The 15,734-nt window shown below is 41.5% G+C and overlaps 1 protein-coding gene across 1 annotated transcript in view; it reads right to left on the reverse strand.

Moving 5' to 3' along the window:
• Nucleotides 1–15,734, reverse strand: part of LOC141510067 (uncharacterized) — a 52,105-nt gene that overhangs the window by 20,277 nt on the left and 16,094 nt on the right. The window contains 1 exon segment of the mRNA XM_074220058.1: nt 1,253–1,886. Coding sequence (XP_074076159.1) covers nt 1,253–1,886 — 634 coding nt within the window.

Genomic DNA, 15,734 nt, shown 5'->3' on the forward strand with positions numbered 1-15,734 from the left:
TGGGACCTCATTAAGTGTTTTATGTCTTCACTCCATGATGAATCCTTCACGAAAAAAGATGATCTTAGGCTGAAGGTCTTTCCAACTTCATCCATGTGGAACTTGTTGTTCTGATGTCTAATAAACTTTCTTCTCCATTTATATGCTTTTCCACATACATTAGAGGAGTATATTTCTATTGCATGTGAATTCCCTTATGGGTAATAAGGGAAGATGTAAGTCTGATGATATTCCATAGTGATAGCATCAAAGAGGTTTATTCAGCAGAATGAATTCTCTGATAAGAGAGAAATGATTATTGTTCTCATATATTAATAACCAATTACTGAATTAGGGCTAAATTTCTCTTCACATTTTCATTTCCTCATTCAGGAATCAGTCCCCTTAGATTATTCGGTCAGTCTTTAAGGGAAGGCTGATGATGAGATGAAATCTTGGGACAAGCCTTCCCCAACTTGAAAACTTTAGATTAGAGTAAATGGTAAAGAGTCTAGCTGAATTCTGGTCCATTGCGTTTAAGTCAGACAGTTCAAATGGGAAGTGGATTTCCCCTTTTGTCTAGATTACCCTATTCAGGGATGGTCTGGATATAAATTTCTTTGTCTAGATTGGGTGATGTGTTATGCTTCCTAAACCCTCATTAGAATAGTCATTCTCATAAAGGACAGGCTCTGGTGTCAGGAGTGCCTGAGTTCAAATCCGGTCTCAAGCAATAATTACCTAGCTGTGTGGCCTTGGGCAAGCCACTTAACCCCATTTGCCTTGAAAAAACCTAAAAAAAAAAGAATAGTCATTCTCATAAATTTTGAACCTGTCAGAACTGATCACCACCTTTTGGGAACATGCACTCATCTAAGGGCATATAAGTACTGGGAGGCTTCTGTGATTCATCTTTGGTTTACAGAAGATAAAAAAATGTCCACTCTGTCAAAAATTTTTGTTATACTAAATGGATTATCCATGAATGAAATGAATACCCAGAAATTGATCCAGGAATTGGCACAGTTGTTTGGCAAGGTGGAAGTATTTAGGAGAAGCTTTACATACAAACCACTCATAAATATTCTCTCCAGTGTGGATTCTCTGATGTCAAGATGAACGTGTATATTAAAAGCTTTGGGATGTAATCAATATTGCTCAGGTTTCTCATGAGTGTTCATTCACAGACATGGGGCAAGATTTCCCAAATTGATTACATTCATACATTTCACTCCAGGGTGGATTTTTCTGATACCTACAAAATTGGTTGGGCATCTTAAAAAGCCTTTTCACATTGATTATATCCATAAGGCCTCTCTCCAGTGTGGATTCTATGATGTACAACAAGATGGGAGCTCTGTGTGAAAGTCTTTCCACACTGATTACATTCATAAGGTTTCTCCCCAGTGTGGCTTCTCTGATGTGCAGCAAGTCCAGAGCTCTTTGTGAAAATCTTTCCACACTGATTACATTCAGAAGGCTTGTTCCTAATATGGATTTTCTGATGTACTGCAAGTCCAGAGCTCCTTCTGAAAGTCTTTCTACACTGATAACATTGGTAAGGTTTCTCCCCAGTGTGGATTCTCTGATGTGCAGAAAGACTGGAGCTGTCTCTGAAAGTCTTTCCACATCCATCACATTCATAAGGTTTGTCCCCAGTGTGGATTCTCTGATGTATAGCCAGATGGGAACTCTGTGTGAAAGTCTTTCCACACTGATTACATTCATAAGGCTTCTCCCCAGTGTGGATTCTCTGATGTACAGTAAGACTGGAGCTCCTTGTGAAAGTGTTTCCACACTGATTACATTCATAAGGATTCTCTCCAGTATGGATTCTCTGATGTGCAGCAAATTTGGAGCTAGTAAAGAAAGTCTTTCCACATTGATTATAGTCATAAGGTTTCTCTTCAGTGTGGATTTTCCGATGTTCAGTGCCACTGTCACGTCTTTGACAAGTCTTTCCATATTGAGTATATTCATACTGATTTTCTATAGTGTGGATAACATGGTTACCAAGATGAGTCCTCCCTTCACCAGAAGCAGTAACGTCATTCCAGGAGGTCATTTTCAGATTTGTGCTCATTTCATCACACTTGTTCTGGGCATCTGATGGAAACAAACACACACACATATATGTATGAGGACATCCTCTTCTTCCTGGCAGAAAGTTTCCCCAGTTAAAAGAAAAAGACCTCAAACTTAAATGAGCAGAATCAATCATTTGAAGATACTATAAACGTACACATAAGACAATTCAATGATCAAAAAGTTCCACACACAACTGCAATGGATTCTCACCACAAGCCTGAGACAAGTGTGCAGCCACGTAGTCAGTATGTCTGACTCTTCCGGTCACAAGTTCTGAATGGCCGAGTGACCTGACCCAAATGTCAGCACTCCGCCTGGTGAAGGAGTATGCTCTGCCACTGCCCTGGACAGGTGTTCTCCTTTTTATTTTCCTTTGCATCAAGAGCATTTGGTTGCCAACAATGCTATTTTCTTATGTTGAGGTAATTGCCCAACTGTCCCGACTGGACCGGTTTTGATGCTTTCTCCCATGGTCATTCTTTATAAATTTTACGATAACCTGAGAAATAAATTTTCTTTTTCACTTGTCCTGTCATGATTTTCATTTAGATCCCCTTTTCTGATCAATTGTTCTGATGCTTAGATATTATCTCAAGGACCTTTTTGCAGCCTTGGAGACTGTCAATCATCCACTTTTTCTTGATATTTTTTTCTTTTCTCTAAGTTTCTTGGACATTACTTTCTCTTGAAACGCCTGATTCATTCTTTCCCACCCATCCCACGCGACCCAATGTTCCTGTAAACTTGGTTTGCTGCTACTATACAGGACAAAAACCTCGCAATCATTCATTGGCCAAATTAGTTGTTATCCACTCCTCATTATCACTCCCACACCCCTGCCCCAACACTGAAGCAAGGTGATTCCATCTTTGTAACCTTGCTCTAACACTTCCCTTTCTCCACCATTATTGCCACATTTTTGGTTGGGGGTCCAAATGCCTTCATGTTTGCCATATTAAAATAACTGACTCACGTCTCTTCCCAGGTCAATCCATCCTCCATCACCTGTTAAAATCATCTTCCTCAAGTTCTTTGCCTGACCATGGCACTCCCTACTTAATTCCAGGGTCTTAAAGACCAAAGATTAAAACTGTGGGATGGGCTCTTCATCTTCTGCCTCTTTGTCCCTTTCTAGTCTCCCTTCATCTGTCTTACCCCCTACACAGGCTAGGATGCAGTGGGGCAGAGGCCTCTTTTTTGCTCCAACAGTGTGGGTTTGCCCTGGCTTGTGCTCCTGCCTAGAACTCTTACCCGGACCTTTCTGAAGTACCACAGATCTGTATCCTTAAGACTGTTCCAGTCTTCTTTAACCTTAGTGCCTACCCACTTTCTCTTGATGGGCTGCAATAGCAGTTGTGTCCATGCTGTCTTTCTCACCAAACTGTGGGATACCAGAAAGCCTTATATGCTTTCAGAAGACGAGCCTTGTACTTCCTTATATCAGGTTGGCACCTAGTAGATTCATATGGATTTAGAAAAAACTCATATTTGACAGCCTCAGCCCTCTCTAGTGTCAAAGGAGAGCTTCATGCCCCAAAATTCCTAACAAAGACCTCTAACAGGATCCAATAGGATCACTGAAGCATCACTAGAAGAAAAATTGAAGGGAGTGGGGTGGCATAGTACATAGAGCACTGGCCCTGGTGTCAGGAGGACCTGAATTCAAATCTTGCCTGAGACGCCTAGCTATGTGACTATGAGCAAGTCAGAACCCCATTGTCTGGAACAAAAAAAAAAAGAAAAGAAAAAGAACCAGGAGAAGACTGTACATTTTAACAGAAACACCACAAGAGCAATTATGATGAACTTAGCTCTTCTCAGAATTTCAGAGATCAAAGACAATCTTCAAAGGCCTGTAATGGAAAATGCTGTCCAGAATCAGAGGAAAAAATATGAAGACTGAATGTAGAGCAAAGAATACTCACATCAGTTTTTCAAACTTCCTTTATCATGGTTGCCACCCCCTCAACCCAGTGCTAATAGAAAATACTGTGGAAACATGTTAACATAATTGTACTTGTAAAACCATTATCAGATTGCTCATTGCCATAGGGGGCAGGATGAAAAGGAAGGGAGGAAGGAAAATGTGGAACTCAAGAGTTTACAAAAGGATGAATTTTGAAAACTATCTTTGTGAGTAACTGGAAAAAAAATTTTAAAAGAAGGGAACTGAAAGTCCAGGGTATTCAACCGCTCAGGTTAGAGATGAGGGTACTGGACCGCAGAGAGCCTTACCCTGGATCCTACTGCTGAAAAGTGTCTGAAAAGAAATAATAACTGAGGTCTTCCTCAGTTGAAAACTTCTTTACTGACAAATCCAGAAGCCTCTTGAGATCCAACCCACACCCCTCACTCCTCACTCACCTGGAGAGGAGGTCCTTAGACCCTCTTGCTCCAAGTGGCAGATCAAATCTTCTCTGGAAACTGGAAATCCTAGGTAGGGGGATAAATTAGGCATGAAGGTGGAGAGAAGTTTGTATTCCCTTATTAGGGAAGGGGGGGTGATTCAAAGCAGAGCCACTTTACTGCAAGTAATTTGGAATCAGAAAATTCCAACTTTGTCTCCTTCATAGAAGGATGTCCACATTTCTTAACTTCCATGGCCTAACAATTAGAGGCATTGCATGGGAACAGGAACATACTGGGCTGGATTCAGGATCACCTGAACTGAGACTCTTACTGACCCAGGAATTAGTCCCTCAATCTATTTGCCTCAGTTTCCTCAATTATAACATAGGATATTAACAGAAATCCAAACCAAAAGATAATTCTGAGGATCACATGAGATTACATGCAAGACGAAAACTCTTAAGCCTCGGGAGGGTTAGGGTTAGGGTTAGGGTTAGGGTTAGGGTTAGGGTCCCCTTCAGTGCCCATCTAAAAGGAGAAGGTCCAGGATCAATGTTTGCAGACTTTGCAGACTTGTTTCTAGCTCCCTGTCACATGGAACAAAAGTCTGTCTCAGAAAAGCTAGGCAGCAGGAGGACCTGATCTCTTGGATTCAGGAGGTCATCACTTTGGACTTTCTAAGAGGTGATCAATGGCCCAAACCTTCTTCTAGGAGAGAGCTGAAGACACACCGTTTAAAGAAAGATTCCCAGTTACCTGGGGAATGGTCCTTACCACGGAAAAGAAAGTTCTGAGCATTCTCCAGCATGACATCCTTGTGCAGCTGCTTCTGAGAATTGTCCAACAGGTCCCACTCCTCTGGGGTGAAGTCCACAGCCACATCCTTGAATGTCACCACCTCCTAAAACATCCACATGCAGAAAACTTAAGAGTTGAGACGGGCTTCAGAATTGATCCAGGTCAATGCTCAGCAATGTACAGAAGGAAACTGAAGCAAAGAGAGGAAAATGCCCAAAGGTCACACACTTTATTAGACTCAGAGCCAGCACAGGGAACTATAATCTTAAAAAGACTGAGGGAGCATTGGGAAAAACCAAGGGATATGTTCAGTTCAAATAAAACTGACAAATATTCTTCTTTGGAATGCTAATCTCTTTAGAAGAAGGAAAGTGATGTGTTCTCTTAGAAAGATAAGAGGATTTCTGGAGGAAAACTAAGAACTGTCAGCAATGATAGATTAAGAAAATTTCATGATGACCTTGTGAGGGGCAGTTAGGTGGAGTAGTGGATAGAGCCCTGGAGTCAGGAGGACTTGAGTTCCAAGGAGTTCCAAGATAATAAATAATAGCCTAGCTGTGTGACCTTGGGCAAGTCACTTTACCCTATTGCCTTAAATAAATAAAATTTTCTAAAAAAGAGTGCTTGAGAAACAATAGTTAGTGCTGTGTTTTGGTCATTAGAGAGAAAAAAAATCAAGCTATTTTCCTGAAAGTGAGAAAGGCTGAACAAGATGAAAACATGAGGAGGATTATTTTGTTTTTCTTTTTTGGATTTTTGCAAGGCAATGGGGCAAAGAAAATTGCCCAAGATCGCAAAGTGAAGCAATTATTAAGTGTCTAGGCTGGATATGAACTCAGGTCCTCTTGACCCAGGGCTAGTGCTCTATCCACTGTGCCACATAGCTGCCTCAATAGGATTGTTTTTATTAATTTTTAATTTATATATTTTGGCAACTACGAGCAAAGATAGCTTTCAACAATGATTTTTTGTACGGTTTTGAAACTCACATTTTTCTTCCTCCCTCCCCTATCCCTCTGATGGACAGAAAACAATCTAATATAGATTATACTAGTGTAATTATGTTAAACATAAAACCATAGTAATCATGCTGGGAAAGAGAAATCAAATTGAAAACAGTAAACTTTGGTCCATATGCAGACTCCATAGTTCCTTCTCTGGACGTGGATGGAATTTTCCATCACAAGTCCATTAGAATTGTCTCTGAGCATTGTCTCTGGAAGAGTTGGATCAGTTCACAACTCCACCAACAATGCATTAGTATTCAGTTGTCACACATCCTATCCAACAGGAATCCTTTATTTCTTTTTATTGTATTTTATTTAATTTTTTTTAGGTTTTTGCAAGGCAAATGGGGTTAAGTGGCTTGCTCAAGGCCACACAGCTAGGTAATTATTAAGTGTCTGAGACCGGATTTGAACCCACGTACTCCTGATTGCAGGGCCGGTGCTTTATCCACTATGCCAACTAGCAGTCCCTAGGAATCCTTTAACTTTTTAATTGCATTAGCCAATTTGATGCATGAGGAGTAGTGCCTCATTTTAATTTGCATTTCTCTAATCAATCAATGATTTTGAGCATTTTTCCAAATAATTGTAGAGTGTCTTCTTCATCTGAGAATTGCCTGCTCATGTCCTTTGACTGTTGAGCAACTGGGGAATAGCTTGTATTCCAATGACTTTCACTTAGTTCACTATAAGTTTTAGAAATGAGTCCTTTATTAGGAACACTAGCATTAAACAATTCCTTCCCAACTTACTATATGTTTTAATACAGGTTGCATTGATTTTACTTGCACAAAAACTTTTCAATTTGATGTAATCCAAAAGATCTATTTTGCATTCTATAATGTTTTCTCACTTCTTTGGTCATAAACTGCTCCCCTTTCCATAGAAGAAACAGATAATCATGTTTGGGTGGCTTGTTAATAGGAGAGTCACTGCACACATGTCTGTCCCAAATTCCTCCTGGGTATGGTAAATAAAATTCAATAATTCTCTTGTTTGTCTGTTTGGTTGTTTATTTTTGGTGGGGGCAGATTATTCCTTGTTAAAATAAAGCACTGACTCAGTGAATAGAATCCTAGACCTGGACTCTGGGTGATTTGAGTTCAAATCTGATTTCAGACACTGTGTGACCATGGGCAACTTACCCACTCTTTGCCTCAGTTTCCTCACCTGTGAAATAAGGATAATAGCACTTAATTCAAAGGAATCCTTTAAAGATCATCAAAAGTGGATTTAGACAAGAGTTTAAACTTCTTCCATTTTATCTGTTCTGTCTTGGACATGCCCTGGGGACCTCTTTGCACAGTTGGTGGTACAATGCACAGAGAGCAGACCCTGGGGTCAGAAGGATGTGAGTTCAATTCCAGCCCCAGATACTGCTTAGATGGGGAAACCTGGGCAAGTCATTTCACCTAATTAGCCTCAGTTTCCTCATCTATCAAATGAGTGGAGAAAAGAATGGTCAATCACACCAGTAGCTTAAGCAAGAAAACCCCAAAGAGTGTCAAAGGCAAGAGTGAAAAAACTGAACCAGAAAAACAAAAAAGGAGTCTTGGAATACCACATTTCCTCCTGGGACTCTGAATAATTCCCGAAAGTCCCTTTCTCCTGAATCTTCTCTAATTAGGCAAGCAACAAGAGTTTAACAAATCCTAATTAAATAGCAGAGTCCTAAAGAAGATGCTGATTTGCCTTGGTGATGGTTATGGCTCTGCTAAAGGTCTAGCAACCCTTTAAGCCAGCTCTTCAAATTTTTTTAAAAAATTCACTTTTTTCTGTATCTTTTTTTTTTGCCCAAGGGTCTTGCTGTATTTCAGGGGCCTATCAGATGTTAACCAAAACTCCCTGCATGTCCAGCAGTTCAAGAAGAGAGAGAGAGAGACAGACAGATAGACAGACAGAGATAGAGATAAAGACAGAGAGAGAGAGAAGAAGAAAGAGGAAGGGAGCTAGAGAAAAAGGGAGAGAAAGAGGTAAAGCGGGGAATAATGAAAAAAGCATGGAGAGAGCAAAAACATGATCCTACAGAATAGATAGGAAAGAGTAAAGGGGTAATCTGTGCAACTCAATTTTCAAGAAGGAAAACTGGAAAAAAAAAAAGCAGGGAAGGGGTGGAAATTTGGGGAGGGGAGTCCCTGCAGGGAAATAGAGCAGGAGATGCAAAACTTCCAAAAAATCGGGTTAAATCACAGAAGGAGGGAGCAGAGCAATGTTGTTACTTCTATATTGAAAGTCCTATCCATTTTTGTAAAGAAATGACCCATAGGGGTAGTTAGGTGGCACAGGGGAGGTTCAGCCAAGTGGTGCAATGGATAGAGCACCAGCCCTGGAGACAGGAGGACATGAATTCAAGTCAGACATTTAGTAATTGCCTAGTGGTGTGACCATGGGCAAGTCCTGAGAGGAAACGTTGAGAGGAAACAGCTGTGCAGGCTGGGGGCAGAGCAAAACAGACCATGTTCATGTTTTACTAACTTCTTTTTGTTTTTCCTTTCTACCTCATTGTTTCCCCCTTAGTTCTAATTCCTCTTCCCCAGTGAGACCAATATGGAAATATGTGGAACACAAATGACCCTGTATAACTTTGACCGGACTCTGAAGCTTTCTGGGGAGGGGGAGGGAAAGGAGGGTGGTAGAAAAATGAGGAAGATGTTGAAACAAAAGAAAACAGAAGGAGAGACCAGGGCAAGGTTGCTCCTCCACCTCCTCTCCACTTTTGTAAGGAAAGGGCCCTTCAGGAAGGTCCTGCCAGTCTCCTAGACAAGGTGCTCTGAGGCTGATCTTGTTTAACCCTGAGATTGAAGGGCACTCACCTGGGCTGGGGGGCTGGGGCTCCCAGGGGCCATTCCCTCAGGTTCCAGGCTCCCTGCTTGGTCCGGCCTGGGTCCTCTGCAGACTGGAATGGAAAGGAAGGATCCTAGAGGGGCAGAGGTCTGTCCTTGTCTTCCTGGGCAGGGGGCTGACCTAGAGGGAGTTACAGAGTGTGAGACCCCACAAGGGACAGAGAGTGATTTTGGTCTTGCCCTCTGGGAGAGACTCCAAGCTAAGTAAGGGGAAAACAGGTTGGGCCCCCTCTCCCCTTTTTCTCCCCACTCCCCTTCAGGAGACAGAGGGAGCTTTGGGATTCCAGAGGGGATGAGGACAATCAGAGGTCCAGGACTCCTCCCACTGACTCCCTGGGGGCTTTCCATCCCCTCGCCCAGCACGCCCCACTTGTGCAGACACCATCCAGACCACTGACTTCTTGCTTGCCCCAGGAGGGAGGGACAGCTGGCCATGGGGAGGGCTCTGGCCCTCTGGCCCAGGAATGACCAGGGGAAGCCTGAGACTGAATCCCTTCTGGGAACCAGCTCCGGGAAGGGAGCTGAGGCTCTGGAAGCAGAGGAGGCAGGGCCCCAGGAGTCTGGGGAAGGGGAGCAGGGGGAGGGTCTCAGAGGCCCACAGCAGAGAGATCAGGATGGCCAGAAGGACTCCAGAGGGACCCTGAGCCTGGGAAACCTGGAGGACCATGTCCTGAGGTCTGACTAGGAGCTGGGGGAACTCCTGGGACCTTCTGGGAGAGCAGAAGCTTGGGATCCAGCAGCCAGGGCTGGGAGGGGGGCTGCTCCCTCCAGACACTCACCTCTTGGTCAGATGAGCAGGATGAGACCCCAGACAAAGGTCATCCAGGACACCAGGAAGTGGGGGTGCGGGGAAGGGGAGTGGGCTCCTAATCACTTGAGACCTGCAGCCCCCCCAGAGCTGGTTTCCAGGAGACAGAGACCTGAGGTCCAGGAAGACGGAGAGATCTGTGCTGCAAGAGAAGAGGGCAGAGGTTTCTGAGGTAGACAAGTTCTGGCTTCTTCTAAGGACACTTTAGAGGGTTCTCCAACTCCCCAGAGCCCCACTCAGGCCAGGACCCCTCCTCTTCTCCCCAAGCCCTGCCCCCCAATCTTCTGGAAGGCCTTCCTAGAAGTCTCTCCCCATTGGAAGGAACATTTCTCCACTCCAGACTCCTCCCATCCTTAAAACTCCACCCAAGATTGCGGGGTCTACCTGGACCCACCCACCAAGGATCTTCAAGAACTGCTGCATCTGGACCCCTTTCCCTAAGATTTAGACCCTCCTCCTCAGTAGCAGGAATTTCATGATCCCCTTTGGGCAGCAGACTGAGGGGAAGACTTATAGTTTAAGAGTAGACTGAGGGTCCCTCTGTTACCCTTTAGAACTAATGGTCATTTGTCTTAAAGTCAAATGGGTGCTGATCTAGTAGGAGTTTTCCATTGTCTGAACTCACAGAGAGGGGGGGTCAAATCTGGGTGCAAATTTCACCTAAAATATGATAAGAAGGGGATTTGTTAGAAAGTGGAAGAATCATAAAAGTGTCATTGGAACAAGATGCCCTGGGTCTTTGAATAGCTGGATTGTTGAAGTGATCTAGGCAGGAAATGATTTTCTATGGAAAAAATTTGTGAGCAGAAGGCAACTGAAGGCAATTATTTTAGTTCATGATCCAAATCCAAAATATTATTCATTTTATGTTTGTATGTCTTCCATTTGAAGTTTTGGGAAACTCTTGGGTATAAAATGCTGCTAATGAAAAGCTGATTTCTAGAGGGTGATGGAATGATGCCCTCACTAAATTAACCTCTTTAAATTTTGACACTGTGAAATGGTGTATTGAGCTATTTGAGAGTGTGGTACAATGTTTACTAACTTTTTAAGAATATTTGGTTTATATCAAATTCAGATAATTTGGGAACAGCACCAAAGATCTGTTAAATTCTCAGTGTCTAGGAAGTGTTTTTGTGGGTTTTATAACAGCTTTCTGGGGACTTTCTCTGAGAAAGGCCCTAAAATTTTTCCAAGTCCTTGGGGAGAACCTGCAATTCTCCAATGCTGATTCAGTAACTCAGCCTCCTCCCAGTTCCCAGGGGTGGGGTTAGAGGGCTTTTTGGAGAAGTTTGTTTTTAATGAAGAAATGATTTTGCTCTGATAGATCCTCTGGCCACTGATGATGTGAATTACAAAACTGAGGAAGGAATAATATTGAAAGAAATGATTATTTTTCCTTATTCATACCCAGTTATTAGTAGTTTAGTTATCAGTAGGTTTTTCCTCTTTTCCCTTGCCTTCTATTAATTAGCTTCAGAACTGGAAACAATTTCTCAGTCCATTCCTATTTGAAAGATCCCAGACTTTATGACCTTTCCATTCCACTCCTTCCTTGAGTCAGTATTCTCCCTTTGCAACTGAGAATCAACTATCCAGAAAAACTGAGCATCCTTCAGGCAAAAAGGTGGACTTGCAATGAAACAGGGGACTTTCACACCTCTAATGCAGCAGCCAGAGCTGAACCAAGTTTAATCTTCAAGTAAGGGGACTCAGGGGAACCAGAGAAGGGTTGGAGAAGAAGGACTAATTATGAGAATTGATTTTGAATTGTTTGTATTCCCACACGGGAAGAAGATGCTGATAACTCATGTGAATTTTCTCATTTATCTCTGTTACAAGGGGGAGAATGGTATGATATAGTCAAAAGATGGGTTCAGTGTGTGATAAAGGAAAGTGCTGGAAGGAAGGGAAAGGAAAGGAAGAAGGGCCTAAGATATTTCACATGAAAGAGAAGAAAAAAGCTTTTACGATGGAGTGGGAAGGGGGAAGGCAAGGGGGAATGAGTTAGCCTTCATTCTCATCAGAAATGGCTCAGAGAGGACATAACATAAACACCTAATAGGTTGAGGAAATGTATCTTACCCTAGAGAAAAATGAGAAGAAAGGGATGGGGGAGGAGATGATAGAAGAAAGGGAAGATTGTGGAGAGAATACTCAGAGACAACACAGTTCTGAACAGGGCCAGGATGAAAGGAGAGAGAGAATAGAATAAATGGGACTGGGAAGGAATAAAATAGAGGGAAATTCAGTTAACAATAGTAACTGTGGAAAAAAATATTGAAGCAACTTGTGTGATGGATTTATGATAAAGAAAATAACCCATCCCAAAGACAGAACTAATGGTATCTAAATACAAGACTGAAGTGTCCTTTTTTTTCCCTCTCAATATTTTTTCATGAGGTTTCTCTCTTCTTGTGGGAAGACAGGAGTAGGGTGTGGGGAACCTTTTTTCTGCTATGAGGCATATGGTTATTTACAACATCATTTGCAGACCAGACAAAATGATTGACTTAAAAATTTGCTTGATATATTTAGTCAAACAATTAATTAATTCACTCCTGTAAAGCTCCTGGATTTATTGAATTTCAAGTCTTGCCTGTACTTACCATGGTGGTGTCATTGCATATGATTTCTCTGGGCAGGCTTGACTTTGGCCACCCTTGGTCCAGAGTGTCAGGCTTGGAATCAGTAACCAAACTGTATGAGTCTTCAGATTCCTCGCATGCAAAATGAGGAGTTTACATTCCTTTGCAGACTTCAGAGGGGACCCTCTCTACTCTCTTTTTTATAATGCTGAGAACTTGAATTTTAGTGCCTATACATTTCTGATAACCTGTCTTTCAGATATACACAAATGAATGTGGAAAATAAGCATAAGTAGGTACCATAGAAGAAACAACCAACAAAAGATTGTAAATGATTGCACACTTGTCTTTAAATACCCGCTGACTGATCACTCTCACCCCGCCCACATCATTCTTTCTGTATTTCCTTCTTTTCCTTCCCCCTCTAATATTATGATTTGGGTCTGCTGATGTTACCCATAACTGCATAATTGCAGTGAAAATATGGTGTTCTGGACATCTGTCTGCTTCCTTCTCTATTATTTCTTTGATGTTCATATTTCTCTAGATAAATCTCTCTAATTTTCAATGGCACTAGATTATTCCGGCAGTTTTATTCATATTCTCCAACCAATGGACTCTGGGTTTTTTGCTTTGGTAGTTACCCAGTGATACTGCTAGGAATGTTTTTGTATAGGCAATGTGCTGCAGGGGGGGGCGGACTGAGGAGAGTCAGGCAACTCCATCACAGGATATGGTTCCACACAAATAAAGGAAGGAAGAGTCCTTACCTTCCTTCCTTGCAGCAGTCACCAGATCTCCTAGCATCCCTTCACTCAAATCCAATTCCTGCGCTTGTCATGGCATCACCTCCCTGATGACATGGTCTTACCTGAGAATGAAAAGCAAACAGCCAGATCTCTGGTGTCATCATGACCCATGTGTCCTGGTTCACATGTCAGCCAATGAGTTCAAATTTACTGAGCGACCTGAAATCCAGCCTTGTGACTGGGAGCGCTCCCTGCACAATACTTGATTGTCTTTCTCCATTTGATTTTCATAGGTCTATTTAATTTTACTTTTTGTTTTTATCAACCTCAGATAAACTTCCTGCTTTTCTGTACTGATCCATTTTGTTACACCATGCCATGGTCATTTAGAAATCTCCTCTGTTAAAATGAGAAATGAGCTTACTTTTTTCTTTTTTTTTTAATAATCTTACTTTTCTAACTGTTATGTCATAGCACACATCAATACCGGTCACTGTATATACAACTTTACATAGAGTCTATGAGGTCTGGCTGATATTTGCCAATTGATGCATATATGTTAAATGTTCATATTATTTGATTATTTATTAAATCATTAAGTATAGAAATTTTGCTGGTGAAACTTTTTATCCTTCATTTTTCTGTTCTTAGACCTGACATCATAACCTGATTGGTAGTCAAATGTTTTGATTCCTCTGTGGCCTAGACTGTTAGGATAGTCATTATTCACATTTTTAAAAATATGTGAATAACTCCAAACTGCCATCATCTAGCACAGATAGGTTTGAGTGCTTATATAGTAAATATATGGTAGCCTATCTGCTTCTGCCTCTGTGCAACAAATACTGCCACCATTTTTCAGTACAGAGACCAGAGACCCACTTTCTATGAAGTATCTGAGGTCAGATTCAAAGTTAGATTTTTCTAATTTGATGCATAGCACTCTATCCACTGTCCCTCCTAGCTCCTGATTATGAATGTGCAAGTTTTTAATTATTCATAAATTGGCTCCTGTTTAAAGATCTTGGAATCCCCAGAACCAATGAGTTGCTTGGATCATATCAGATACTTAATAAGAGCTCATTGACTTTTTTTTTTTGTTAAAACCATTAGGGGTGGCTAAGTGGTTCAGTGGATTAAGCACCAGCCCTGGAGTCAGGAGTACCTGAGTTCAAATCAGCCCTGAGACTCTTTATAATTACCTAGCTGTGTGGCCTTGGTCAAGCCACTTAACCACATTTGCTTTGCAAAAAATAAAATAAAGTAAAACCTTTGGAATGTGACCTCCTTGAGGGCAGGTGTTTTTACACCTAGCCTTCTACATTAGTAAGCAGTAGGTGGTTAAACAACCATGAATTGGAGATTGGGTCCATTCTCTTGCTTTTTGGCCTTCTAAGAACTAAAAACAGCAAATGTATTCAAGGAGAGGACCCATTCTGTATTAAGGATGGGGTCTGTGAAGACTGAGGTGTCTCAAAATGTGAAATCGCCATATGTGATATCCCAGGTGAACTTTTATGATTATTCTAATCTCTTTTAATTCCTTTTTTAGGCAATTTCTTTTTGAGGCTGATAAAATATTATGACCTCACCCAAAAGAAAATTCCAGGGTGTCTGTCTTTTCCCAAAAGCTTCCCAGATCAGAAGTTACAGATTCCATTTTACTTTTCCTAAAAAGAAAGTTGCTGGAGATGGGACAGTAGATAGAACATGGTCCCATCAGTCAGGAGGGCCTGAGTTCAATTCCAGTGTCAGATATATAATACTTAGTAGCTGTGTGAGCTTTTTTTTTTTTTTGCAAGCCAATGGGGCTAAGTGGCTTGCCCAAGGCCACACAGCTAGGTAATTATTAAGTGTCAGAAGCTTGATTTGAACTCAGGTATTCCTGACTCCAGGGCTGGTGCTCTATCCATTATGCCACCCCAGCTGTGTGATCTTAGGCAAGTCACTGAACCACATTGCCTTGCCAAATTAACCCCCAAATCAAACAAAAAAATTTGTCATAAATAAGTTTAAACAAAAGTATCCCTAATTTGATACCTATGTTTTTAACCTTGGCTATCATATACACTAATAGCTTAATTCATCAGTTTGCAGAGTCTGTATCAGAAGAAGAGGTGATTGGAGCAGCTGGTGGTGCAGTGGATAGAGTACAGGCCCTGGAGTCAGGAGAACCTGAGTCTAAATCTACCCTCAGACACTTAATAATTGCTTAGCTGTCTCACCTTGGGCAGGTCACTTAACCCCTCGCCTTGCAAAACCCCCCAAAATAAAAAAAAAAGAATTAATTTCCCCAGGGCACAGTTGAATCAGACTGAAGGAATTATTTTTCAACTTAAAAAATAACATCACAATAACATAAATAATCTAAACTAACTCTCAATCAGTAACATCAATTTTGTTGAATACATTCCTGAATTATTTGAAAGAGATAATCGCTTTCTCCATTTATCAATTTGATACTGTAGGTTAAGTGCATTCAGATACCAGGATAAAGGCCTTTTAATCCAATCACTCTTTTAATT

This window comes from Macrotis lagotis, chromosome 1 (genome assembly GCF_037893015.1).
Source record: "Macrotis lagotis isolate mMagLag1 chromosome 1, bilby.v1.9.chrom.fasta, whole genome shotgun sequence".
Taxonomy (NCBI): domain Eukaryota; kingdom Metazoa; phylum Chordata; class Mammalia; order Peramelemorphia; family Peramelidae; genus Macrotis; species Macrotis lagotis.